This window comes from Arachis stenosperma, chromosome 10, assembly GCF_014773155.1.
Source record: "Arachis stenosperma cultivar V10309 chromosome 10, arast.V10309.gnm1.PFL2, whole genome shotgun sequence".
Lineage (NCBI taxonomy): Eukaryota > Viridiplantae > Streptophyta > Magnoliopsida > Fabales > Fabaceae > Arachis > Arachis stenosperma.
Window position 1 is genome coordinate 131980802 of NC_080386.1, and position 27569 is coordinate 132008370.

At 31.0% G+C, this 27569-nt stretch overlaps 4 protein-coding genes across 7 annotated transcripts; 3 read left to right on the plus strand and 1 right to left on the minus strand.

The window, feature by feature from the left end:
* The first annotated feature begins 249 nt into the window (after positions 1-249).
* On the plus strand, positions 250-4827 carry LOC130954596 (ABSCISIC ACID-INSENSITIVE 5-like protein 2). 2 transcript variants are annotated; one of them, XM_057881353.1, is made up of 4 exons: positions 250-499; positions 1617-2507; positions 2623-2694; positions 4312-4826. In XM_057881353.1, the coding sequence occupies exons 2-4, from the start codon at positions 1701-1703 to the stop codon at positions 4393-4395; spliced, it is 963 nt and encodes a 320-aa protein (XP_057737336.1). In that variant the 5' UTR covers positions 250-499; positions 1617-1700; the 3' UTR covers positions 4396-4826. The 2 variants fall into 2 exon arrangements, with proteins under 2 accessions (XP_057737336.1, XP_057737337.1); XM_057881354.1 differs by lacking the exon at positions 250-499 and having other exon boundaries at positions 1663-2507; positions 4312-4827.
* Positions 4828-6482: 1655 nt separating this feature from the next.
* LOC130955249 (protein FAR-RED ELONGATED HYPOCOTYL 3) lies at positions 6483-12500 on the plus strand. Of its 2 annotated transcripts, none has more exons than XM_057882073.1 (9): positions 6483-6637; positions 8656-10861; positions 10944-11000; positions 11231-11302; positions 11607-11666; positions 11744-11812; positions 11886-11930; positions 12030-12139; positions 12243-12500. In XM_057882073.1, exons 2-8 carry the CDS (start codon positions 8693-8695, stop codon positions 12084-12086), a joined length of 2529 nt encoding a protein of 842 aa, XP_057738056.1. In that variant the 5' UTR covers positions 6483-6637; positions 8656-8692; the 3' UTR covers positions 12087-12139; positions 12243-12500. The 2 variants fall into 2 exon arrangements, with proteins under 2 accessions (XP_057738056.1, XP_057738055.1); XM_057882072.1 differs by having other exon boundaries at positions 6489-6637; positions 8646-10861.
* Positions 12501-14580: 2080 nt separating this feature from the next.
* LOC130954328 (probable pectinesterase/pectinesterase inhibitor 47) lies at positions 14581-21569 on the plus strand. 2 transcript variants are annotated; one of them, XM_057881067.1, is made up of 4 exons: positions 14581-15309; positions 18470-18827; positions 20000-20688; positions 21360-21569. In XM_057881067.1, the coding sequence occupies exons 1-3, from the start codon at positions 14602-14604 to the stop codon at positions 20686-20688; spliced, it is 1755 nt and encodes a 584-aa protein (XP_057737050.1). In that variant the 5' UTR covers positions 14581-14601; the 3' UTR covers positions 21360-21569. The 2 variants fall into 2 exon arrangements, with proteins under 2 accessions (XP_057737050.1, XP_057737051.1); XM_057881068.1 differs by having other exon boundaries at positions 21365-21499.
* Positions 21279-26336, minus strand: LOC130954329 (probable pectinesterase/pectinesterase inhibitor 46). Its single transcript, XM_057881069.1, has 5 exons — positions 26153-26336; positions 25333-25710; positions 24055-24540; positions 22598-22921; positions 21279-21706 (listed from the first exon to the last, which is right to left on the minus strand). Exons 1-5 carry the CDS (start codon positions 26334-26336, stop codon positions 21354-21356), a joined length of 1725 nt encoding a protein of 574 aa, XP_057737052.1. The 3' UTR covers positions 21279-21353.
* Positions 26337-27569: the final 1233 nt, after the last annotated feature.

A 27569-nucleotide genomic window follows, 5' to 3' on the forward strand; every position in this document is an offset into this window, starting at 1 on the left:
TTAAATAATAAATTTAGAATATTAATACAATATTATATGGAATAAAAAAGTGAAATAAAATGCAGAAGGAAACTCTCAACTAGCAATACCTTAAAATGACATAGTTTTCCATCTTCACCTACAGGTTTTGAGTTCGAATCTCCCTTTTAATTTTTAAAAAAAAAATGCAGAATGAAAGTCTTTTATTACATCAGAAAAAACCATATAATAATGCAAGGAAATTAAAGTTTTGCCATTTGGAGGAGAGAATATTTAAAATTGCAAGGAAATGCAGAATTTGCCATTTGGTTATCTCTCTTCACTTCTCTCTCTCACCAACCTGGGTATTGTCATTCCTTTCCTCCGACCACACCACTTTTATTACACACACTCGATTCTCTTCATTCTCACACTTAGTTTTTTTTTTTTTTTTATAATTTATTTTCTGCAATCTTTCTCCCAAAACCCATTGTTTCTCTTCACTTACTTACTCAGTCTCAGATCGGTGTTTCGCAATCAGGTACTTTCCATTATTCTCTTTCTTTTTTTTTTTATTTTTTTTCAGCTTTTAACAAAACATTGATATGTCTTAAGACTCACTCTTTCGTTCTTCTTCTTAATTGTTGTAATTTATTTTAATTTTCTGAATGTCATCATTGCATTCGAGAAACCAATTCTATGCTGATCTCGTTGCCCTGTTTAGCTGAATTTTTCTCCTTTTTCGGCGCTCACTCTGAATTCCTTGCATGCAAATGACGCTTCTCTCTGTTTTACTTCTCTGTTTTTTTCAGTTTGTTTACTGAAAATCTTGTGTTTCAAATATTGTGAATACTTCTTTTTGGGGTTAATCTCGTGTTCCTGATGATCCCGTAAGAAAAAATAATTGAATGTGTTTGTTTATCTTCTGTACCTTTTTCTAATTTGTTTTTAAAAATGAATTTCTCTCAGTTTTAACTGTTGTGTGGAATTGGGGCCGGATATTCTGACCAAAGGGTTTTTGGAACGAATTTCCAAGGGACTTTTTGTTTTGTGGTTTTTGAAAGGGAAATATGGGGTTTAGGGTTTCAAATTTAATTTTGTTGATGTTGCTGCATCTTTGTGCCTGCCTGCATGCAATGGATCAAGATTGTTGATTCTCTTTTTTTTTTTTTTCAATATTTGTTTTCTGGAAGTTTTTTATGTTTTGCTTCTGAGAATGAGGGTGATAACTTTGAAGTTATTAGTCATAATTTTTCAAGTTAATGGTTTAGTTTTGTAGTTAATTATGTTAATCTTTCTTGTTTTAATTGTTTCATTCATTTCTTTTTTCAAATTGGTTTTATACATTTTGTTAAGAGGGAAAACAGGAAATTTATGTTGTACTAATAAATGGAGAAAATCATGTAAAATTAATTGTGCATTTAGAATTTAAGATCGTTAAAGAACATTGTTGCTTTAGCCGTGCATGTCTATGGATTCAATACTTTTGTTTCATTTTTTTGTCCATCTAATTAAAATGGAACAATTATAAGGTTACATCAAACACAAGTTACTTATTTGCCTTCTGTTAGATTGCATGCAAAAGGCTTGTGGTTACTACAGATCATATGAACTTTATGCTGATCTCCTCACAAATGCCATTGCTAAATGTTTCTCAGGCTTGGATTTTGTGAGCATGTTCGGTTTATGAAATATGAAGTGAACTTTTATCATTGATATTTGGTTACTGGGGGATCCATACTATGGGGTCTCAAGGTGGTGGTGAAAGTAATGGTAAACATGCACAGCTTCAGCCTTTGGCACGGCAAAACTCAATGTACAGTCTTACGCTCGATGAGGTTCAGAATCAATTAGGTGACTTAGGAAAACCCCTAGCTAGTATGAACCTTGATGAGCTTCTAAAAAATGTATGGACTGCTGAGGCCAACCAGTCTATAGGTATGGAAATTGACCGCACAACACAAGCTAATCAAGCTGCGCTGCAGCATCAAGCTAGTCTATCGATAACTAGTGCGCTTGGCAAGAAGACAGTTGATGAGGTATGGAGAGATATCCAGCAACATAAAGATAACAACGAGAAGAAGCCTCGAGACAGACAAGCTACATTGGGAGAGATGACCTTGGAGGCTTTCTTGGCGAAAGCAGGGGTCGGGATTGTCCCTGAAGCATCGGGTAATACTAAAAGTGCTGGTCCTTTAGCTGTTGCTGATTCTAATTTAACAGCACCACCATTCCCTCCACAAGGTCCAATGATGCAATATGCACAACCACAGTATCAGCATCCTCAGCAAAGTTTAATGGGGATGTATATGGCTGGCCAGAACATAGCACAGCCATTGCACATGGGAGCTGGTGCTGCTTTGGATGTTCCATATGCTGATGGTCAGGTGGCAATGCCTTCACCTTTGATGGGAAGCTTGTCCGATACGAAGATACCTGGGAGGAAAAGGGGCACACCAGAGGACATATTGGAGAAGACGGTGGAAAGGAGGCAGAAGAGGATGATCAAGAATCGGGAATCTGCTGCCCGATCTAGAGCAAGGAAGCAGGTTACCTTTCTCTTTCTTTGAACTATGTGTCATATTGATGTGATACAATATGAAGTTCCTTTTCTATGTTTAGCTTTTCCCTTAATAAAATTTCTTCACCTTGATGACTAAATAGGCTTACACAACGGAATTAGAGAATAAGGTGTCGCGCCTGGAAGAGGAAAATGAAAAGCTGAGGAAACGGAAGGTTAGATTCATCTTTGAAGTTATTTTTTACTTTGTTTCAATCCCCGGTCCCACTCCCTAGTCCCCTGTTACTCTCAAGTGATGAATATGATAGTGAGACTTAGCACGATGGTAAGATTGCTATGCCGTGACCTAGAAGTTACGGGTTCAAATCCAAGAAACATCCTATCTACTTGTGGTGGTAAGCCGAGTATACTTCCCCAACCCACGTCCTATTAGGTGGGAGTGATGTGCTCGGCGCTACCCTCCTAGACTTATAATTTTAAGCGCTGAATGTATGGTGTTATTTTCTGATTGATAATATCAATTCTTAATATTCAAGATAAGATATGAGCAATCTATATTTCTTCTTCATTATTAATTCTCTCTAAACTTAAAATCATATTACGAGGTCTTGACATACTATTTCATTGTTTTCTAATTGTGAGTAAAATCTTAGAGTCATTGACCATGAAAAGTGTATTCCTCAACTATCTGATGCATGTGTATTCCTTACAAGTCAAAGTGCAATGCAACAAACAGCATCATCTATTACATGGTTTGGCGAGTAATTTCATTACTTGAGCCAGTAGTCCTGTAATGCAATTTGGCATTGAACCAACCTAGTCAAAAGATTTGGTGGGATGGTGATGTTGGGCACTTGATTGCCCCACCAGATCTCCAATGCGAGCTCCCAATGCACCCCTAATGTAATCCAAAAGAAACAAAAATGTGTTATTTTAACACTTCTACGGCTATTAGAACACTGATTAGTGAAGTGGGTTGCAGACAGATGATTGATATTTTAGAAATCTCTGGTTTATTAATGTTGTGCTTTAAAAGGAAAAATTAATTACATATAGTCATATAGAGAGCTGCTAGTTCTCTATTTTGGCTGGGAAGACATGAGTAGAGAGAATTGAGGAAATGCCTTGTATGAAATAAATAAATAAATAAATAAAAGGCCTCACCGGTTCAGGGAAGTGGCTCAGCAATTGCATTTTTCCTTGTATTTGTCATTTCAGGTCAACTCCCTCACACAATATTGAACTTAGGAGATCTGTGCCCTACGTATCTGGAAATAACTCTTAGCTGAAGTTGAATTGTTAAAATCTATTATCTTCCAATTTTTCCCTGTTCTTATTCATGGAAAAGGCTTCTCTAAGTTCTCTTGCTTCCTTCAAAGATTTGCATTTGTGTACTCTTGAATGATGCGTCTCTTCATTATACTTGAATTAGATAGCAATCTTCTCTATATGAAAGAAACTTGATTTCTTAATTTATTTTTTCTGTGGGCTAAAATTATTCACTTAGTGTTTTATCCAAAAAATGACATTCACTTCTGCTGCACGGCATACACATAAGTTGTTACTGCACATAATTGAACTAAGCCTTTAAGGCTGCTCTTCTTTGCAGAGGTAGAAGAAGATTTCTTCAATAAATTTTTTTTTAATGCAAGTAATTGGTAGGAAGATTATTAAAGGTTCTACTTGTAGATTACAAATTCTTCATGCTGATGTCCCAATCCACCCAGAAATCTTGTTTATGTTACATTCATGCTGCTGTCTTAATCTTGTTGCATTCTTAGTTCCTTGTTCCATTTTCAACTAGCCCACTAACTTTTGTCCTAAACATGCAGGAACTAGAGAACCTGTTGTCTAGTGCGCCCCCACCACCCCAACCTCGATATCAGATTCGCCGAACATCATCTGCGTCGTTCTGACATCTGTACCTGTAAGTGGAGGCAGGGTAGTCAATCAAAGGCACCAAAGCTGTTGTATTAGTTGGTGCTTTAGGTTGCCTTTCTTGATAACAGTTTAAATAAAAAGGGGAGAAAAAAGAGGGGGTGGGGGTGGCGGTGCGGCGGCGGCGGCGGTGGTGGCAATGGGGGGAGGAAAAGTGTCAAGCTCTGAAAGATAAGTTATCTCTAACATGTGAAAATTGTGATGCTAATGAGTAAAAATAGAGAATGTGAAAAGAACTAGTTGTTGAGACTTTGTGACTCTCTTAGTAGCAAGCAGCTTAGAGCTTTGTAAATTGAACTTCACAATCTTTTATTTTTAATATGAATGTTAAGATTGAGTAGTAAAGTTAAAATACCAACCAAATAACAAAAAAGGTTTTTATTATTTCTATGTAAATGCAATATTCTTATACTCCCTTCTTCCAAGTAAATCTGTCTTTTAGTGTTAATGTTTTAAGATAGCTTTACTTTTGTTTTACAATCTGATTTACTTACATTATAATTATTTTACAGCTTATCCAAATTCTTTGATACAAACAAAATATTAAAAGGTAAATAATTGAGAGTGAAATCAGACAAAAAGAAGTTTGTGAACCTCTTTTTAAACCCAGAAAGTTATCTTTCTCATAAGTTTCCGAACTTTCTAAAGTCTTGAAATTTATTAGGTACCAACATATTATCTGCCACTTATTGCCAATAATGATTAATTATTATATTTTAAACACATATATAAAGAGATATATTCAAAAAATATATTTATAAAGATACTTCTATTAAACACAATTATAAAAAAGATATTTTTATTAGACACATCCACAAAGACACTTCTATTAAATATAGTTATAAATAAGAGTTGACAGATGATGGCAGAAACGTTGTTGGTAACGTAGCATGATTGAGTATCTTTTTAAGCCAATCCCAATTCTATAGGGCTGTGTTTGGTTTTGACAACATGATAAGATAATAATACATTGAAAATAAGACACAAGATATAAATACAAAAATTAGTGTTTTTGTATTTTGTTTGGTAATAAATTAAAAAAATTTATAAAAGTCTAATTTTATTTAATTTTTAAAAAAAATATAATTATAAAAAATAATAAAAAAATATAAGTTGTGTTCGCCGTTTGTCACAATGGATATATATTTTATATTTTTGTATCTTTATCTCAGTATTTCGGGTATGTAAACAAACGTAGTCTAGAAACAGACGAGAGAAAATTAGGATGGGCTCAATTTCAGAAACATAAACATGATCCACTTATTATATAAATTGAGAAGAAACTCAAATAGTTCCCTATGGAATATGGATAGGTAACGGGTTTGTAAAAGCCCATGTCATTTTTATTCTTAAAAACTAAATAGTAATAACTACCAAAATTGCAATAGTAGATTTTTTTCACTAAAAATCCAACTCCTAAAAAAATTAGTAATTTAAGATTAATCAGAGCGCCTACCTATTACACAAATGATGTTAAGATCATCACAAAGTTAAATAGTCTAGTTCTCACAGAAGATTATTTATTTAAAAAATAAAAATTTAATTTTATCTTTTACACTTCTTTTATAAAAAAAGTCATACAATTATTTAAATAATTATCTAAGTAATAAACTCGAAAAACAATGATTTGTGCCATAAATTATATTGATTGTGACGATAAAACTAAATTTAAATCTGAAATAAAAATTTTGTGAGATTATTTAAGTAATAAATTTAAAAAATAATTGTTAGTACTACAAATCCTTTTATATTAACTATGTACAACTAAAATAAATTATAATTTAAATCTAAAATAAAAGTTTCACAAGATTATTTAAGTAATGAATTTAAAAAATAATTATTTGTGAAATGCTCTCTTTTTATATTAACTGCATATTAAAATTAAAAATTTTGCCACACTTATATGAGCTTTATAGTTTATAGCGGGAAATCATAATGAAGAATAAAAAAAATAAAAAAATAAAAAAAAGAGGGTAAGGGGCACGCGCGACACGTGCGACGAGAGCGGTGAGAGAGGGAAGTGTTATAGAAGAGTCGAATTGGTTAAAGAAGGAACGCGAGTTGTCTTTGAAACCCTAAAGCCTCACGCATTTGGGGATTGTTCTTCTTCCACTCGCTCATGCCCCTCGCGTGAACCTGACTCTCCCTCCTCTCTCTCTCACTTTCACCCTCTTTCATCCCTTTCTGTTTCAGATCATCAATCTCTCTTCTTTCTCTCAGGTACCTTCAATTTCCACACACCCTAACCCCCCTCTCCCTCTCTCTGATTCTTTTTTTGTGTAACTCTGTTTGAATTGCTCTTGTTCTGTTTTATGCTTTATACAATGCTTTTAGGTTCTTATGCTATTCCTTAACTTACTAGATAGATGCAGGACTTCAAATTCAGTGCACTGTGAGCTAGAATTTGGGTTCGGAAGTTTGTATTTTTTGGTGCAAGCTTGGTACAGTTTGTGAGGTGGTGGCAGTGTGTATAATGTTAGAAGGGTAACTAATGGTTTTTGTTGATGACACATTGTTGGGTTGAAGTGTGCTCATAAAGGAGGTGAATTTATTAGTTGTAGTTTGTTTATAATGTTAAATAGAGAGTCTGATTAAAAAAGCCTCACAGTTAAAAATTAGCTATTGGTTTGGACCTTATAATGTTTGGAGGTTATCTTGTTTGACTTGTGGCACAAAGGAATGTGGAGGAGTCTAAATTGTGTTGATACTGACAGTGTTCTTTTCTTAATCTAAAATATTCTAGGGATGTTTTGTATTCGAAATATTTTGGAGAGTTGGTCTGTTCCGATATGATATGATATGATGATTAACAAGTTTCAGAGATATGACTCTTTGCACCACTAGACTCATTGACTTTAATGAATACTAACTGATGGTTGTTATCTGTGGGTCAAACCATTGGAATTAAATGGCTAATTCTTAATCCAAATTAAACTGTAACAGTTTGCTGCATGAGCTGTTTCTCATCTTTAAGCTGGAAATCTGGAATGTCTAACCCATTTCATTGGCGTGTTATGACTTCTCATGGAATGTCTTTTTCCCAAGTCTATTATGTTATTTCTCTTTCTAAAATAAACAAAGTAGCACAAGCTGGCTAGTAACTGTAGCCATTGTTTTCCCTTACTTGTATCCACAAGTTTTAATCATCATATCCAAGTTTGCTGCAAGTCCAACTTCTTGAGAGTTTACAGTAAAACATTAAATGACTTTTCTGTTAAAAAAAAAAAAAACTAAATTAGATTAAAACTAAGTAAAGTACCATTTTACTGCTTCGATTTGTGGTCAAATAAAAATGTTATTTAACTATTGGTTTTGGTGATGAAAAGAGAGATCAAATGGACCAAAATCCACTTCCAGATTGTGTGTCAATTTGAAAACTGACATCACAAACCAATTGGATAGTTGTTCCTATGGTCACAATGTCAATGCCATAGAGTAGGACGTAGGAACATGCTTAGGTGCCATGGACATCTGTTGACAATATCATTAAGGATGTAGTGTGTACCACTATCATGAAGCAGATGTATTCCACATTTGTATATCACCTCTTTTTCTTTTGAGCATGGCACATTTCTAATGAAACGTTTATAGCTTAGCAGTTAATGTGGAACAAGATTAGGTAATTTGTCATATCTTTTTGGTCTAGAGCGGATGGTTATCTTAATGTTTTCTAACATAGAAGTAGAGGGGTGGTAGCTTTTGTAATGATTTTTTTCCCTTTTTATCTCTCTTATTAGAGGACCTCCTTATCTATTCAGGATATTAAATGTTGAGTCTTTCTTCTGTTCATGTTATGAAACTGAAGAACAAATTACATAGCTTCTGTAACAGCAGCCATTTGCCTGTATGCAGGATATTAATTGGATTTTTTTGGACCCTTTCTAAATTGTCAAGCTACAGACTTCCAAAATAAGAGCATTGGTTACCAGTTAGGGTTGCAGATTTTTTTAACAGATTCCTATTATATATGATAGTCTGCTAGTTATGTTCAGGTTATACCCTTATACTGCCAGTTATCTTAAACAAAGGTTGCCTGACTTATCCCTAAACACTAGCAGGATCTTACTTGTTTTCCCCTCAAGTTGTTTGAAAGTTGAAATTTCTTCTCATGATCTGCCTTGTTTTCTATAGTTCTTTCACAACCCATAATCACATGATTAGGCAATGAATATATTAAGGAAATTGAACTGGATCTTCCTGATGGCTTGACATGATTTATATGTGCTAGAATTTTTCAGTACCCTTCATATCATCAAGAAGAAAGCTGTTCTGAACATGGATATAGACCTTAGGTTACCTTCTGGTGAACATGATAAAGAGGATGAAGAAACAGCTACAATTGATAACATATTGGATGGTGAAGAAAAATTGAATAATGGAGCTATGGAGGGGAGAAATATGGTTGATCCTGGTATGGAGTTACAAGCTCTAAATGGTGGTGATTTGAATTCGCCCACACTTGATATGGTAATATTCAAGGAAGATACTAATCTTGAGCCACTTTCTGGCATGGAATTTGAGTCTCATGGGGAGGCTTATTCATTCTACCAAGAATATGCTCGTTCAATGGGATTCAACACTGCAATACAGAATAGCCGACGCTCCAAAACATCAAGAGAATTCATAGACGCAAAGTTTGCTTGTTCTAGGTACGGAACAAAACGAGAATATGACAAATCGTTCAATCGACCACGTGCAAGACAGAGCAAGCCAGATTCTGAAAATTCAACCGGTCGAAGATCTTGTTCCAAGACTGACTGTAAAGCAAGTATGCACGTGAAAAGAAAACATGATGGAAAGTGGGTTATACACAGTTTTGTGAAGGAGCATAATCATGAGCTTTTACCAGCCCAAGCAGTCAGTGAACAAACAAGAAGAATGTATGCTGCAATGGCCAGACAGTTTGCTGAATACAAGACTGTGGTTGGTCTCAAGAATGAAAAGAATCCATTTGATAAAGGACGGAATTTGAGCCTTGAATCAGGAGACGCTAAACTCATGCTGGATTTTTTTGTACAGATGCAAAATATGAACTCTAACTTCTTTTATGCAGTTGATCTTGATGATGATCAAAGACTGAAAAATATTCTATGGATTGATGCTAAAAGTAGGCATGACTATACCAACTTTTGTGATGTAGTGTCATTTGATACCACCTATGTTAGAAACAAATATAAGATGCCTCTTGCACTTTTTGTTGGAGTGAACCAGCACTATCAATTTATACTACTGGGGTGTGCCTTAATATCAGACGAAAGTCCCACAACTTTTTCTTGGCTGATGCGGATGTGGCTGAAAGGAGTTGGTGGTCAAGTTCCAAAAGTGATGATTACTGAACATGACAAGACTTTGAAGTCAGTTATTGCAGATATATTCCCTAGTGCTTGTCATTGTGTCTCTTTATGGCATATTGTGGGTAAGATATCTGAAAATATGGCTCATGTAATTAAAAAACATGAGAAGTTTTTGGCAAAATTTGAAAAATGCATATACAGGTCATTGACCAGCGATGACTTTGAGAAGAGATGGTGGAAAATTGTTGATAGGTTTGAACTTCGAGAGGATGAATGCATGCAGTCACTATATGAAGATCGTAAGTTGTGGGCACCAACATTCATGAGGGATGTTTTCTTAGGTGGTATGTCTACTGTCCAACGATCCGAAAGTGTAAATTATTACTTTGACAAATATGTTCACAAGAAGACCTCTGTGCAAGATTTTGTTAAATTGTATGAAGCAATCTTGCAAGACAGGTACGAAGAGGAAGCCAAAGCAGATTCAGATACCTGGAATAAAGTAGCAACATTGAAAACTCCTTCACCTTTGGAGAAGAGTGTCGCAGGGGTTTACACGCATGCTGTATTCAAGAAGATTCAAGCTGAGGTTGTTGGTGCAGTTGCTTGTCATCCTAAAGCTGACAGACAAGATGAGACCACTATTATTCATAGGGTTCACGACATGCAATCAAATAAGGACTTCTTTGTTGTGGTGAATCAAGTAAAATCAGAATGGTCTTGTATATGTCGTTTATTTGAATATAGAGGCTATCTTTGTCGACACATATTGATTGTTCTGCAATATTCTGGCCATTCTGCAATCCCATCCCATTATATTTTGAAACGCTGGACCAAAGACGCAAAGGTCCGGAATATAATGGGAGAAGAGTCTGAACATATGCTGGCAAGGGTGCAACGATACAATGATTTATGTCAGCGAGCATTTAAACTGAGTGAAGAGGGATCTCTTTCACAAGAGAGTTACAGTATTGCAGTCCATGCACTGCACGAAGCACAAAAAAGTTGTGTGAGCGTTAATAATTCTGGCAAGAGTCCCATGGAAGTTGGTACATCAGTCACTCATGCTCAGCTTTCTACTGAAGAAGATACCCAAAGTAGAAATATGGGCAAGTCAAACAAAAAGAAAAATCCAGCTAAAAAGAAAAAGGTCTGTTGTTAATAACTGTACTGCAACATCTTGATTTTATATAATTTTTTTTTCATTTGTTGATCTCTCCTTTGATTTGCAGGTGAATGCTGAGGCTGAAGTGTTGACTGTTGGTGCAATTGACAACATGCAACAAATGGTTTGTCCTCCCGCTGTTAGTCTCTCTCAAATTGTGTGATCTTATTTACTGGTTATACTACGTTGTTAAGGAAATATAGGTTGTGTTTTGCGAATTGGGATTTGAAATGTTTGCATTGAGGGAAACTTTTATGAAGTATTACTTTGGAACTCCAACTTAGTTATATGGATAATGTGTATATTTGCTTGAAGCAAATTGCTCTTAAAGCTAAAAGGAATCTTCTTTTGCAGGACAAGTTCAGCACAAGAGCTGCAGTAACCCTTGATGGCTATTACGGCACACAACAACAGGTGCAGGGAATGGTATGAATATGATACTCCATAATTCTCATGTTTTATTATGCAACAGGATTTGATTTATTTGCTCCGAAAAGTGCATAGTAATTTTGAATTTTACTTTGCCAACCGATAAAATTTCAAGAAACTATCAAATCAGTGTGAATAACTAAACACCATCGTAAATAAACTGTAAAATTGCTTTATACTATCAAAGCATTGAAACTGTTCTCATATATTCCATCAGTCAGGAAACTATACAGTTTGTTTGATTTCATTTAATTTTGTATGTGGATGTTTAACTAAAGCTTTGCTTTATTTGATGGATTAGTTGAATTTAATGGGACCGCGAGATGATTTTTACGGGAATCAGCAGACTCTTCAAGGACTGGTGCGTATAGAAGAAATTTTGATTGAGTTCTGTTAAATAATTATTTCGACTATTAAATAATTTATGTATCTTCACAGGGACCAATAAGTTCAATACCAACAAGTCACGACGGTTATTATAGTGCGCACCAGGGCATGCCTAATCTGGTAAGGCTATTTTGCCAAAGGATAAAGTTTTTTTCTTAAGGTTGTTTGGTTCTTATATGGTCTAAACTTGCAGGCACAATTGGATTTTTTGCGAACAGGTTTCACATATGGCATCCGGGTTAGTATGTAATTTGAAACTCAGTTTTAGAAAAGAGCTATCCTTATTTATTATTTATTTTATTTCTGAAGAAAAATATCATGATGGTTCTCGTGGCAGGATGATCCGAATGTAAGAGCAGCGCAGTTGCATGAGGATCCGTCGAGGCATGCATGAATGCTGATATCCTTTTAGATGTAGTTGAGTTGACCAAAAACAAGAACATGAAGGTAGTTGACATATTAATGTCAAACCCATTATTTTTACGGTTAAATGAATATATTGTTGAGTATTAACAGTTCAATCAGTGATTGAAATGTTTTATATTGATAGGCTGGGAAACAAGGACTTTTGGATGCTTATCTTGGTGTAGATAACGGAATACATCATTCACGGTTCAAGTTAAAATGGGGAATTTCCAAATCCAGTATTTTGTAATATAAATATATGTTAAGTTAATAATGCTGGATAGAGATTGTTGTATTATAATAACTTAGGCTACCTGGAAAAATTACAATTTGGAAAGTGCTTGTTACTTAGCATGCTTTCTTATTTTTCCATTGCTTCAAAAGAGTAAATGTTGCTTATTTATGATTTCCTTTTTTTCCTGCACACGTTCCTCTCTGCCTTGTGTTTTGTGGAAGAAACAATAAGGAATTCAGGTTAGGAATCATGTCTCTTTTTTAGTTAAAGATAGCATTTATGTGAGTATGGGCATAAATCAAATTAGGTGTTCATTTCTCGTATTATTATTTGTAGGTAGATATTTCATGTAAAGATGATATTATAAACTATTAGATAATTGAGTTAAATATGTCAAATTATTTAACTATTTATAATATTATCTTTACATTATTGGTACCATGTTATTCTATAAGTTGTGTATTTACATATTATATAAAGTTTCCGTGTGAGCCTGGAGAGTGACTATGCATTCAATATTTACACAATTCACAAGGTTTTACTTTTAGAACGAAAGTTGGGTACAGCTAATAAGTGGTTGACTCTTCAATTCAATGGAATTTTGGACTTCCAACATGCATGAACCAATAAAGAGAACTGCATGTCTGCATTTTCCATGAACCAATAATCTTCGATTCAATGTGAACATAAGAAACCTCAACTTATTCCACATCGATCAGAAAAAAAGAAAGAAGAGTTTGTGGGCACTGGTCACTGTCATTAGGATGCACGCTGCCTCTAACAAGAGAAGTGCTATGCTATTGTTAACAATAATTGTCGCATTGACTTGGATGGGGGTTTGTGGGATGTGGGCTGGCACACTCGGAAGTTGGAACTAGGCACTATATGTAATGTGAAAAATGTTATCCGTACGAACCAATTTGGGTTGGTCGAGTGGTCAGCTTACTCGTTTAAGTAAGTGTAGGGATTCGAATCCTGCATTGCGCATGATCTGTCGGGTTAGGGGATTGAAGTTCAATATAATTTATATAAATATATATAATTTAATCTATATTCAATATATATTTTTAAAATATATATTATACTAGTGACTGATTTTCGTATATATATAATATAATTGATGTATGTAATGCTATTAGGACTTCTCTCTGTACCTACAATTTAGGTTTTGACTCTATAATATTAAGGGAATTTAGGATTTTTTATCTAAATAAAAAAATTATTTTCTAATTTGAGTGATAATAAAAATAATTACATTTTGTGTGTATTATATCTCCAATTTCGTAAGGAATTCAATTTTGCAAGATGAGCCTGCAAAATTAAGAAACAATGCAATTTCGCTGATAGTTTTAACAAAATTGAGAAAAAAAAAAGATGAGATAAACAAATAAGCTAAAATTGCATCGTTTATACTACTTTTAAGAACTTATTGATATTTTTTACAATTAATAACATAATTAATCTTTTTTTATATTTATTAAAATTATTAATAATAAAAATGTAAACCTTTATTTTAATAAATACATAACAAATATATTAAAAGTTAAATTTTTTAAAATAATATTAACTAAAGCCTTTATATATATTGTTGAAACTCTTATTTTTGAGTTGTACCAATAGTAATAATTGCATGGATAGGAAGTACTTGTAACAAATGGTGGCTTGTACCAAAACAACCACCAATAGATAATAATTAGCATTCGTTAAAGTCTTCCCTTCCACGTTCCCCTTCTTTCTTTTTCATTCATTCCTCACACCGACACACACCCCCCACATCACTTCAAACCATTTTGCACTCATTGGTTTTGTCACAAATGGTAATACCTTCGCTTACTTAACTTTTCAATTTTACAAAGTAATAACAATGTGACATTTTCCGTCGCGGATCTGAGTTCTATTTAAGGGTTTGCCGCTAGCCAATAAGTTGCTACATACACAAGACGGAATTCAAACCCCAAACACTTACTTAAGCGAACGAGTGAGGTGACCACTCGACCAACCCAAGTTGGTTTTACCCACATATTCCTTAATACAACTTAATTTTCTCACTTATTTTTTAATCATACTTAGCATCCATAATATTCCTCTCTTCTTTTTCTCCAAAACAAAAATTTGTCTCTTGAAAAAGACAAACAAAACTCCCTCCTCTTTACGCGTATTTGTGTCCCCCTCTCATTCTCACTCTCAACCTCCAACTCCTATAAATCTCTCACCTTATTCTATTCACTTTCACACTCATCACATTACAAAAAAAATTAAAAATAAAAAAATGTCATTTTTATCTATATCTTTATTTCTTTCTATTTTCTTCTTCCTTTTTTTCTTCACACCATCTTCTTCTTCATCTTTGTCGTCTTTTCCTTCTTCGTCTTCTTCTTCTATTGCGTGCAAGTTGACATTATACCCTAAACTATGTCGTACCCTTCTCTCTACAATTCGAAACTCTCCTTCTGATCCGTACGGTTATGGCAAGTTTTCTATCAAACAAAGTCTCAAACAGGCCACAAAACTTGAAAAAGTCTTCAACGACTTTCTAAACCGCCACAATCGCCAATCCAATAATAATTCTTCCTCTCTAAACAATGCTGAGGTCTCTGCAATCGTCGACTGCAGAGACCTCAACAAGCTCAACGTGGACTATCTTTCGTCCATATCCGCTGAGCTAAAAAATGCTAATAACAATGATTATTATTATTCCAACGGCGCCGCGGAGCTCGTCGACAAGATCGAGAGCTATCTCAGTGCCGTGGCCACCAACCATGAGACATGCTACGATGGGTTGGTGGCCACGAAAGGTGGGATAGGTAACGCGCTCGCGGCGTCGTTGAAGGGTGCCACAGAATTATACAGTGTGTCGCTTGGGTTGGTGAGTGTGGCTCTTGATAAGAACATGAAGAAGAATAATAATAAGACTCGCAAACATGGCCTTCCAACCAAGAACTTTATGGTTAGGGAGCCACTTGAGAAGCTCATTAAGGTAATAATCCATTTATATATTTCTATAAACTCTTGAAATTTTGTGAATTCTAGCCTTTATTTTGAATTATTTTCGTATAAAGATAATATCATATAAATACATATTAGAAAAAATTTGTGTATAGTTATTTTTATGTAAAATTAATAATTTTGTTAAATTATTTAATAAGTATTAACGATTTTTAATTATTAATTTTTTATGATTAATGATTTATTAAGTATTGTGAAATATTATTTTTATATACAGACATTGTTATGTGAAAAATATTTTTATGTTCATTTGAAAAAAATAATTATTAAAAAAATTAAACCATAATTATTTAACTTGTTGAAAACAAAATACGAAAAAATATATTTTAAAAAAATATTTAATAGTCAAATTACTATCAGTATTATGAAGTTTCATTTTTATTAATTATTTATTTAATATTAACGTAATACATTATTTTAGAGACTAGTTTATTAGTAAATTAATTATGAGTGAAGTTAATAAAATTTTAAAAATTTTATTAATTTTATTTTGTATGTATGCTTTTTTGTTGTTGTCTATTTTGTATGTATGTTAATAACTTAATATAAAATAATTTTACCTAGCATTTCGGTAAATTAAATACTATATTGATTCCAATAGTTTTTTTCTTAAGATAAAATAATTTGAAAACTTAAGGGAAAGAAAAAACACCATAAATTACTTATAGTACCATGCATTCATTCCACATCAAGTGATTCATAATCATGAAATTGATATTATATCCAAAGTTAAGTGTGATCACATACCAAAATTCAAAGTGAGAGAAAAGTAAATATTACTGATGCTGAGTAAGATAATTGTTTAATTTATAATAATAAGCGCATGATCGGATATATAGAAGTGTTTCGAAAGCGATGTTGAATAATTATTACTTCCTACAAAATGAAAGGGATGTTCAAATTAAAAGATGTTCGTTCTTTATATATACAGACAAATGATTAATTAGTTTGGCACATACATACAATAGGTACTTTATATTAAGAATGGAAAATGCTGATTATCCGTCTACTATCTAACTTTTGTCTAATTTATTTTTATAATAAATTTTAAATATTTAAAAATAATTTATTTTTATATTATTTAAATTAAATATTAATTTTTAATTTTTTTAGCAAATTAAAAATCACCTTTCAAACACTATAGTAATTACAATAAAAAAATTTTAAAAAGAGATCAAAGGAAAGTAAGACAACTTTAATAATGATGGGTATAACAATGACCAAGACTTGTTGAGATGTTTAAGTAATCAGAAATATTTGGTAACAAAAAAAATTAATTAAAATTAATTAAAATTACAATAATTAATAAATATTAAATAAGATAAATTTTATATTAAAAATAGAAAATGCTGAATTTTTCTTTTATACTATTTATTATTTGGTATCTAAATTTTGTCTAATTTATTTTTATAATAAATTTAAAATATTTAAAAATTATTTATTTTTATATTATTTAAATTGGATTAAATTCATGATATACATAACTTTTCTTTTGTATTGACATATTTAATAAGCTTAGAAAATGGACACAAAAACACGATGCCCAAGTGTCCTCTTCGTGGGGTCAAAAAGCTTTATCTTAGGATAAGGCAAATTAAAGTAAGGGTATGATATGATTATGTTTCACATTTGGAAGAGAACATGATTACATCCAAATCACATATTAAGCATGATTAATTATTGTATATGTTAGTTATTGTGAATTGGCTTAGCTTTCTTTTTCTTTTCTTTTTTTTGACCATGTCTTACGTACAATTTTGTTTCTTATTTAATAATGAAAATACTATTTATATATTAAAATCAACTAACTTATATTTTTATATATATAATTTAATTTATTTTTAATATATATTTTATATTTTTATATATATTTTATATTAGTCTTATAGCTAGTATGATTGATTCATCAATAATGTTACGATGGATTGGTGGGTACATAACCTTATAATCAATCAACTACTTGTCTACTTGCTATAGCATTATTAATTAATTTATTATTATAAATCAGTATTTTAATTAGAGGTTCAACGTAACCCATTTCTCTATCCTAATGATCTGACAAGATTAGACAAACAGTAAGACTTTATATCATTATTATTAATAGAAATAACATAAAATAAAATATTTAAAATAAAAATAAAATATAATATTAGAAATAAAATTAAGATTTAACTTAAATATTAATAATTAAAATAATATTTTGTTCTTAATAAAAAATGATTAAGTATTTTACTATGAACTAATCCAAAAACCTATGAAGACGTCTGATTAACTTTATATTTTTATATTTATAAAAATTTCATACTAAAAATCCTACATCAAAATATATTTTTTTTAATTTAAAAGATCAATTATAATATAAGTCAACTAAGTTAATTTTTTTATTTTTTATTTTAAAATTTAAAAAATTAGAATAGTAAAATTTTTTTTATTTTGCGACCAACAACATGGTTCATGGTTGATTGACTTTGGTTTTGTATCAACATTGTGAGTTCTATTTTCTATTTTGGTTATGCACAAGGTTTGAACTTTGAATGAAAGGACATAGTTCAAATCTATGATTAATCACGTGGGGTGTTGCTTTTGTTTGCTTAAGCTATTGGCAACAAACCAAACCAATCACGTGCCATATTCCTTATATATATATATGAGGCATGCCATTATTAGCATGTGGTAATGTACTTTGGCCTTTTTTTTTTTTAGTGATGAACCCATGATCAAATGATTGATTCTTATTAATTATTAGTTGGTACGAAGCTTCTTTAATTATTAATGAGCTAAAACCTTTTCACACTTTGCTAAACTTGTTGCATTATTTTTCTAATCATCATCAAATGTAAGATTGGTTTCTATTATGTTGCCTAACTTCTATGTCAAGTTTTTATATGGAAAAAATTTTAATCGTATCTAAAACACTAGTATTTTAGTAATTTTAGCTGTTATTTCAATTATAAAAAATATATATATATTAATTAAAATTAACTGTTAAAATTATTAAAATAATATTAATTCAAATATATTTAAAAAATTTTTATTTATATATTCTTATTATAATGTAAAATTTCTAATATCAATGTGTCATTTATTTTAATTTATTATTATAATCTATTTTTTTAATTAATATATTACAGCTTCTTCGAACAAAGTATAGTTGCAAGAAGAATTCAAATTGTAGCAGAAGCGAAAGGATTCTAAAAGAAAGCAAAAGCCAAGGGATTCTATTGAAAGATTTTGTGATAGTGAGCCATTATGATGGGAGTGATAACTACAGTTCAATTGGAGAAGCCATTGCTGCTGCACCAAATAACACAAGGCCAGAAGATGGGTATTTTGTTGTGTATGTTAGAGAAGGGTATTATGAGGAATATGTTGTTGTTCCAAAAGAAAAGAAGAACATTTTGCTCATTGGAGATGGTATCAACAACACTATTATCACTGGCAATCATAGTTTCATTGATGGTTGGAGTACTTTCAATTCTTCTACCTTTGGTAACCACTTTTTTCTTCATTCCTTCTCCTAATTTAACCATAAATCATTGCTTCAATAATCTCTTTTATCATATAGAAAGACATAAATTTGTTTGTAGAACTACACATCTAAAAATTGGCAAAACTTTCTCTTACACAAGTTTTAGGTCCACATAAAATATGTTCAATTTTTCTTTAACTGAAAAAAATGCATTTTTGAATTTAACAATTGTATATGATGTTTTGTATTAGGAGACCACTTTAATAAAGATATTAAAATTTTTTTTAAGACGTTTACATGTGTCGTGTTATTATTAGACATCTTTATTAAATTGGTTAATAATTTATTTTTTGATAAACCAAAACAAAATTGATTTATTATAGTAACAATGAGTTAAATGCCCCTGAAATTTGATCCGATGCTCAGAATGAGCCTTATAATTTCGTTGGCCTCAATTAGAACCCTTAAATTTGCAATCGATTGCAAATTTAAGGGTTCTAATTGGGGCCGTCGAAATTGTGGGGTCATTTTGAGTATCGGACTAAATTTCAGGGGTCAAATTGAGATTTAACTCTAGTAACAATAATAAACCCAATTGTCTGTATTATAATTATTAGACCCGATTTAATCCGATTAAATTACACGATCTAAATTAAATATCTTTAAATTTTTTGATAAAAAGACAAATATATCCCTAATTTTTTTGTTTTGCGGACATTTAAATTCCTAAAAATTTAAAAATACAATTAAATTTCTAAAAAAAGTAGATTTATTATTGTTATAAAAAAATCAATTTTATTCTAATTTGTTAATCCGATTCATTAATACGTTCAATAATAATGCGACATGCGACATGTAAGCGTACAAAGAGACGTTTTACGCGTCTTTATGGGAACATCCCTTTTGCATTAAGGTGAATTATATAGTAAAGATGTAAGTTTACAGATCTCTTTTTGTGGGATGAAAGAAAGAATAAAAAAAATAGGACCCACATTTTGAATAACAATAAAATAATAAAAAATAACTATAAAAAAAATTTATTTTCTCAATATATCACTTCAATCTGTCACCAAAAAAAATTATATCACTTTAATCTGTATAGAAGAATGCCAAATTTATTTTCTCTCTATATCACTTTAATTTATACAGTAGAGTGCCCCTTGTATTAATACATTGAAATGAATTAATGCAGCTGTTAGCGGAGAAAGATTTATTGCGGTGGACATTACTTTCAGAAACACCGCCGGACCGGAAAAACACCAAGCCGTGGCTGTGCGAAACAACGCCGACCTCTCCACATTCTACCGTTGCAGCTTCGAAGGCTACCAAGACACACTCTACGTCCACTCTCTCCGACAATTCTACAGAGAATGCCACATTTACGGCACCGTTGACTTTATCTTCGGCAACGCCGCCGTAGTCTTCCAAAGCTGCAACATCTACGCCAGAAATCCGATGGCGAATCAGAAGAATGCTGTGACTGCTCAGGGAAGAAACGATCCTAACATGAACACCGGAATCTCGATCCATAACTGCAGCATTAGTGCTGCACCGGACTTGAATACTTCGTCCACCATGACCTACTTAGGTAGGCCATGGAAGGAGTATTCGAGGACGGTGTATTTGCAGTCTTATATTGGTGATCTCATAGAACCTTCTGGATGGTTGGAATGGAATGGAACAATTGGGTTGGATACTCTCTTTTATGGAGAATTCAATAATTATGGACCTGGTTCTAACACTAGTAATAGAGTTCATTGGCCTGGTTATGTGCTTTTGAATGCTACACAAGCTTCTAATTTTACTGTTCTTAATTTCACTTTGGGGAATACATGGCTTCCAGATACAGATATACCCTATACTGAAGGCTTGTTGAATTAGGTAAAAATTTATATACAATTATCTTCATGTGAAATTGTTAGTTGAGAATCGTTAGATGATCTGATATGTTAGTTAGACTAAATTGTTATTTACAGTCTATCAACTATCAACTTCACTGCGAATATTCACTGTTGAATTATTAGAAGAAAGAAAAAAGAAGTTAATAATAGGAAAAATAGAGAATTGTATTGTTTATTTGTTGGATAATAAATTTATGTATGTAATGCTTGGATTTTGGATGGAAGAAAATTGGTAATGAAAGGAAGGAAAATATATAATTTCTATAGATGGTTATTTTTTATGATTAATGTGACAGATTAATTTTTTGCACATTGGATTGATATGTCCTCTTTCTTTTAGTGTTGAGGGAATTTGTTTTTTTTTTTTTTTGGTGACTAAGAGAATTTGTTATTTGTGTTAAAATAAAAATAGTCACAATTGATTTTTAATTTTGATATATTGTCAATCCAAAACGGTTTTACACATGCACTCAATTATGCAAAGGAATAAGTGTTTGAATTAGTTACTTTCTTTCAAAGTCTGTGTTCAAATATTTTATAATTCAAAATCATAATTTATTCCAAAAAAAATATATAATAAAAACATGATTATGAGAAAGGAATTAATGAAGTTTTGCATCTGATCATAATTAAGAATGTTGGTTGTCACAGTTCAGACTGAAAAGGAGCAGAAGATGCAGGAATCCATCTTTGGCCTCCAAGAAAAGTCTTGACTGTAAACTTGCTAGCTTGTTTAGAAGAAATAGCTCTCAAGCCCTTCCACTTGACTCTATTTGCTGTAGAAGCCCCTGGTCCATAGTTCTGAAATTCAGCATAATAGATGGTGTCTGGTGCTGAGTTTCCTACCCAAGGTAACCATCCATTTGGGTTAATTAAAGCTTCCATTTTGGATCTAATGAACACTGTGGTTGAGTAATCCTTCCATGGCCTTCCCAAGTATGTTTGGACAGAACTCAAGTTCCCAAAGCCTGAAATCTTGCAATTTTGTATTGAGATACCTGCCATGTTCATAGATTTCAATTCTTTAATTTAACATTATCATTAACTAGCATACTCTATGTTGATTAATTTGGATTTTTAATTTAATATTTTTTTATGAATCATATATAATAAAAGATAATTTAGAAAAATTTTTTTGCGTCAAATCTTTTATGTCTTCGTTATAATAATACTAGGAAGACAAAAAAAAAAAGGCTCAAACTTATTATATTTAGTATTCATTATTGTTTGGTAACCAAAAATATTTAGTCAAAAATCAGTCAAAATTTATTTTATTTAATATTTATTAATTGTTGTAGTAATTAATAAATGTTAAATAATACAAGTTTTAGCTGTTTTTTTTTTAGTATTATTGCAATTAATGAATGCTAAATAAAATATATTTTAGTTAATTTTTTTAATAAATATTTTCATTATATATAATAACAGAAATATTTGGTAATCAAAGAAAATTAATCAAAAATAGTCATAACTTATCTTATTTAACATTTATTAATTGTTACGATAATTAGGTAAATTTTGACTTTTTTTTTGTCTTCCTAATATTACCGATATAATAATAACAAAAATATTTAATAATAAAAAAAAATCAATAAAAAAAACAGTCAAAACTTGCTAGATATATAAATATGGATATATAAGTTCATTTTTATTGAGTTGTGATTAATAAATCAATAGAATCTAATTATATATGTCTATTATGAGTTTAAAGACAAGGACTATATGAGGAAAAAAAGTAACAGATTTTTTGAAGTGCTTTGCAATCTCTTTACCATTAAATATTAAAAATAAGTGTAATTACTTTTCTATCCCCATCAGTTTTTTAACAACTAACACAGAGTATAGTTATTGTTTTTATTCAATTAAAAAAAATAAAAAATAGAATAAACCTGTGTTCATGTTGGGATCAGTTTTGCCTTGTGCAGTGATAGTGTTCTGCTGGCCAAGCATTGGTAACTTTGGAAAAATGTTACAATTTTGAATGACAACAGCAGAGTTGCCAAAGATGAAATCAACAGTACCAAAAATGTTGCATTCTCTGTAAAATTGGCGATTGGAATGAGCATAGAGTGTGTCTTGAAATGCATCAATTTGGCATCTGTAGTAAACAGCTTCATCCCCAGTTGTCATTAGTGCCACTGCTTGGTGCTTCTGTGGACCAGCTGTGTTTCTAAATCCCATGTCTCTTGCTATGAAATTCTTCCCAAACACAGCTTTTATAAACAAAATGAATAGTATCAAGCTTTTATTCAACAGAGGTAAGGTAACTATTCAAAATTTGAGTATGTTAAATATATGTACTATGTATTTAACATTTTTAATGTTCAATTATATTATATGAATGCTAAAAATTAGCTACTATATTATGAACAGTAAAATTTAGCTACTATATGGCAGAAAAATTAGCTACTATATGGTAGAAATTCACTTGCAGTTGATATAAAACTCTAGACAAAGATGTGAATAGTAAAACTTTTAAAAATGTTGTTCAACATCAAATCAATTTCATCCTAAACTTCAAATGGTGTGATGCTATGAATAGTTACGTATTTGTTAAATGATTTTCATCATTCATAGAGAAGTGAATAAAAATATAAATTAAAAAATACATTTAAAATAATAAATTTGATTAAGAAATACAAATAAGATGAATATATCCAATTGAAAATTTGATATTAGTTCTAAAAAATTAAAAGAGAACGAATTTCAAGAACGTAACGAAGTGAATAAAAATAATTGTTTGATCTAATTTAAATTAATTTTTTAATTCAATCATTTATATAAAATAAACTAGTTTTTTTTTTTAAAACCAATAATAACACATGTCAACTATTCAAAATAATTTTATGTAAAGTTGACGGCAGATTCTGCCAAAAATATATACTAGCTAGTAATGTCTTATTAGATATTTTGTGCACATCAATTGTTAACTGCCTAATGGAATAATAAAAAAGAAAATAGAAATTAGGATGCCAAATTAAATGTGTTGAATTGTCTTTTATTATTTCATGAAAACTTACACGTAATTGTTTTAATGTGAAATTGATATTTGAAAACGGGTTAGATAATTTAATAAATTTAACTAAATTATTATCTAACGGTTCTCAATTATCAACTTTACATAAAAAAAATCGGAATGAGTCATTTTATTATTTGGTGAAAATTCACACCGTTATTTTTATGTAAAATTAATATTTGAAAACTACTGTTACATGATTTAACAAGTTTAACTAAATCATCATCTAATATTCTCAATTATCAATTTCATACGAAAACAACTGCATGTATAGTAGAAAATGAAGAGAAATTAAAATAGAGAAAAAAAAAAGAATTAGATTATTGTTACCAAAAGTAGCAGATGAAAAGGTTGGTGTGCCATCAACAAAGTTAAGGCTAGCAGAAACAATAGTAGCATTCATGCCATCACCAATCATCATCACATTCCATTTGTTCTTCTCAACTCTCACATTCTCATAGTAAACTCCTCTCTTCACATAAATCACTGTCCTCTTACTACTCTTCTCTGGAACATGTTTCAATGCCTCCGATATTGTCTTGTATTTCCCACTCCCATCTTTGGCCACAACAATATTACTCTCTTCTTTGCTTCCAAGTAACTTCCTGTCCTTCGAACTAACCCATTCTGGAAATGATGAACTTAGCAAGCGCCGCCGCCGGCTCACGGTCATTGCGGCCGCCTTCTTCATCCATGTGATGATGGCCAGGCTGTTACTGGTGAACTCTGTTGAGTTTTTAAGGTAGTTTGTTGCATTCAATTTTAGTGATTCTTTTTCTTCATCAAACCCTTCAATGCAAGTTTGTTGGTATGTACCTGTTTATGTATCAAGTAGTTTTATAAGCATTGACATTTGTTTAAATGGACGAATAATATAATTATTTAATTAACTAATTTAAGTTGGTTGATTAATCTATTAATATAATTTACTATATAATAAATAAATAAACACTAAATATTTTTTATTTGTAATATTTGGATTTAAGTAGTCTTTATTTAAAAGAATGATATTTGGCATCTAATTAGAAATGACTATGTTATAAATAAATTAAAATTAGTCATTAATATAAAATATATATTAGAATATAAATACACATTAAAAATAAATTAAACCACATATATATTTATACACAAATATTGATGATTGATTTTAGTGTACAAATAATATTTTTGAATTAAAAAATATAGTATCTATTAATCTAATTAAAAAATATAATTAAATTGGATTTGGTGACCAATTTTTTTATTTACTTTTCACTTTAACCTTTAACTCTCCACTAATTTTGCAACTTTAACAATTTATTTTTTTATGTAATTTTCATTGAGATTGAGTAAAAATGGATATCCAACTTTTCTTGGAACATAATTTATCCATCAAAAGTTAATTCTATTTTGACCTTGAAATAAAAATAAGGTAATTACCACGGTGCCTAAAAGTGTTTCTCTAACTTTACTAAAAAGGATTAAAAATTAATATTTAATTTTAAAATTATAAAAATAAATAATTATTAAATATTTAAAATTTGTCATAAGAAATAAGTTAAATAAAAGTTAGATATCAAATTATAGACATCATATAATTCACCTAAAAAAATATATGATACATACCTGCAGCACTTAACCATGTTTGAAGATCATCAAAGGTGTCAAAAAGGGAAGAGGAATCCACAGAAGACAAAGAGTTATTAAGATGATCAACTCCAAGATCCAAAAGCTCTCTACAATTGTCTAAAGCTTCCTTTGCCCTACCATCATTATTCAAGCCTTGGAAATGTCCATTATGCCCCCCACTATCAGAAGAGAAAAACCTATTAACAACATTTGACACTTCATCTAAGGCCACCTTAATGGACAACCTTAATAGCTCCTCTGGCTTAACCTCCCCTGCTGATGAGTTCACAACAGAGCTCAGGCTACTGTAACATGATTCCTTGTACAATGTCACGTCGCAAATCGCCTTCACCGACGTCGCCAGCACTGAACCACCTTCATTTCGCAATAATTGCTCCAAAATTAATAATAATAAAAAAGAGTGAAAACTCAGGTGCAGTCGATTTCACGTGAAGTTAATAGTTGAGAATTGTTAGATGAAAATTTAGTCAAATCAGTTAAATTATCTAACCGCTCTCAGTTATGAACTTCATGTGAAATCGACTGCAACCACCGTAAAAAAGTTATATGAACAAATCAGAAATATCTTAAAAATATTTGTTAAGACAGTTTTCGAAATAATAGATTTTATAAGATTTTTTAAATTGAATAATTGAAAAAAGTAGATTTTTTTTGTGCCTATTCCTAATTTGCCTAAAAGTAGAAATAAAATATGGTGGGACCTACTTTTTCATATTTAAATTCTATAAGTAAAATTTAGGCACCACAAAAAATACCCCAAAAATAATATAAGACGAGAAGAGATTATTATAAGTACCATCTTGTTGTGAGTTATGATCACGAGAATTATTGAGAATTCCAAAAACAGCAGCAAGGACAACAGCAACGAGGATTATTGAGGAGAGGCTTATGATTATGATTCTCTTTCGGGTTTTTATTTGGGTTTGGTGTAACATTTGGTCGTGTTCATCAACTTTGCCGTATGATTTGAATGAAGACATGATTAACTTTAATTTGATGAGTATTAAGTTTTGTGAATGAATATTTATACATATATGAGGGGAAGAGTTTGGTATGACATGTTTATTCGTGCGAGTCATTTTGTTAAATTCATATTTGCATGTTGGGTTAAGTGCTACCCATGTTTGGTTGACCAATTTCATTTTTCATTTTTTTTAAAGATATTTGTAAATAAAAAATAAATGAAACTGTAAATGACATTGGACGTGTTAGTGTTTACTTTTGAAGAAATTATATTTCTGCAATTAAATTAGCCTAAGCTTGACTTTTTTGTTAATTTAGTGTGCCACCATCTAATTTAAGCTGGTATTTTAAATTGATAGTGTAAATAACTCTTCATTTATAATCATTTAATTTAAGTGCACATCAAGTTTACAACTTAGCAATAATAATATACATAATTTTCTAGTGGCAGGAAGAAGAACAATCACTACAACATTTTCAGGTTGAGTTAACATTTAAGAAGTATTGTCTAAAAACTGACAAAAAGTTGCTTTTGATCTGTGACAACACTTTTGGACCTAAAGCAACGCTTTTGGGCGGCGTTGCATATGCAGCCGTTGCCTTAGATCAAGGCAACACTTTTTTGTTTCAAAAGCGTTGCTTTGAGAGCAACAGTTACCAAGTGTTGCCTTTAGTTGAAAAACAACAACACTTCAAAGGTGTGTTTGAGACAACACTTTTGCAGTGTTGTCTCTTCTCTCGTATTTTGGTCACTACTAAAAAGTGTTGCCTATTTGCAATAAAATGCAACTCTTTTTACGTGTTGCTTAAAAATTGGAATTTGCAATCCTTTGAAATCTTGCCTGTTAGTTTTGAATATGCAACCCTTTAAACTTTAAAGTATTACCTTTTCTTTTGGATATGCAACCTATACAAGTGTTGCTTTTTCTTTTGGATATGCAACCTATACAAGTGTTGCTCTTTCTTTTGAATATGCAACTATACAAGTGTTGTCTAATATTCAAAATATGCAACTAATAAAAGAGTTGCCTTTTGACAAAAATAAATGTTACTTTTGTAATAAAAATACAAAAAAAAAACAATAAATTTACAATAAAACTTTTTGTACATAAATGTGTAATTATTTTAATTAATAAATAAATTTGTGCACAATAAAAAAATTTATAAAAAGACAATAACTAATAATAAAGTTCTAATTAAAATAGATATTAAAAGATTCAATTAGTATTTCAAATACATATTTATCAATA

Bases quoted from the DNA above. Each gene is read 5' to 3' on its own strand.
- LOC130954328 (XM_057881067.1), top strand. From the start codon at position 14,602: ATGTCATTTTTATCTATATCTTTATTTCTTTCTATTTTCTTCTTCCTT. The intron at 15,310-18,469 runs GTAATAATCCAT...AATATATTACAG, and splicing joins CACTTGAGAAGCTCATTAAG to CTTCTTCGAACAAAGTATAG. The intron at 18,828-19,999 runs GTAACCACTTTT...GAATTAATGCAG, and splicing joins TTTCAATTCTTCTACCTTTG to CTGTTAGCGGAGAAAGATTT.
- LOC130954596 (XM_057881353.1), top strand. From the start codon at position 1,701: ATGGGGTCTCAAGGTGGTGGTGAAAGTAATGGTAAACATGCACAGCTT. The intron at 2,508-2,622 runs GTTACCTTTCTC...ATGACTAAATAG, and splicing joins GATCTAGAGCAAGGAAGCAG to GCTTACACAACGGAATTAGA. The intron at 2,695-4,311 runs GTTAGATTCATC...CTAAACATGCAG, and splicing joins AAAAGCTGAGGAAACGGAAG to GAACTAGAGAACCTGTTGTC.
- LOC130954329 (XM_057881069.1), bottom strand. From the start codon at position 26,336: ATGTCTTCATTCAAATCATACGGCAAAGTTGATGAACACGACCAAATG. The intron at 25,711-26,152 runs GTACTTATAATA...TGCGAAATGAAG, and splicing joins TCATAACTCACAACAAGATG to GTGGTTCAGTGCTGGCGACG. The intron at 22,922-24,054 runs GTAACAATAATC...TGTTTATAAAAG, and splicing joins CTTTTCATCTGCTACTTTTG to CTGTGTTTGGGAAGAATTTC.
- LOC130955249 (XM_057882073.1), top strand. From the start codon at position 8,693: ATGGATATAGACCTTAGGTTACCTTCTGGTGAACATGATAAAGAGGAT. The intron at 10,862-10,943 runs GTCTGTTGTTAA...TTTGATTTGCAG, and splicing joins ATCCAGCTAAAAAGAAAAAG to GTGAATGCTGAGGCTGAAGT. The intron at 11,931-12,029 runs GTTAGTATGTAA...TTCTCGTGGCAG, and splicing joins GTTTCACATATGGCATCCGG to GATGATCCGAATGTAAGAGC.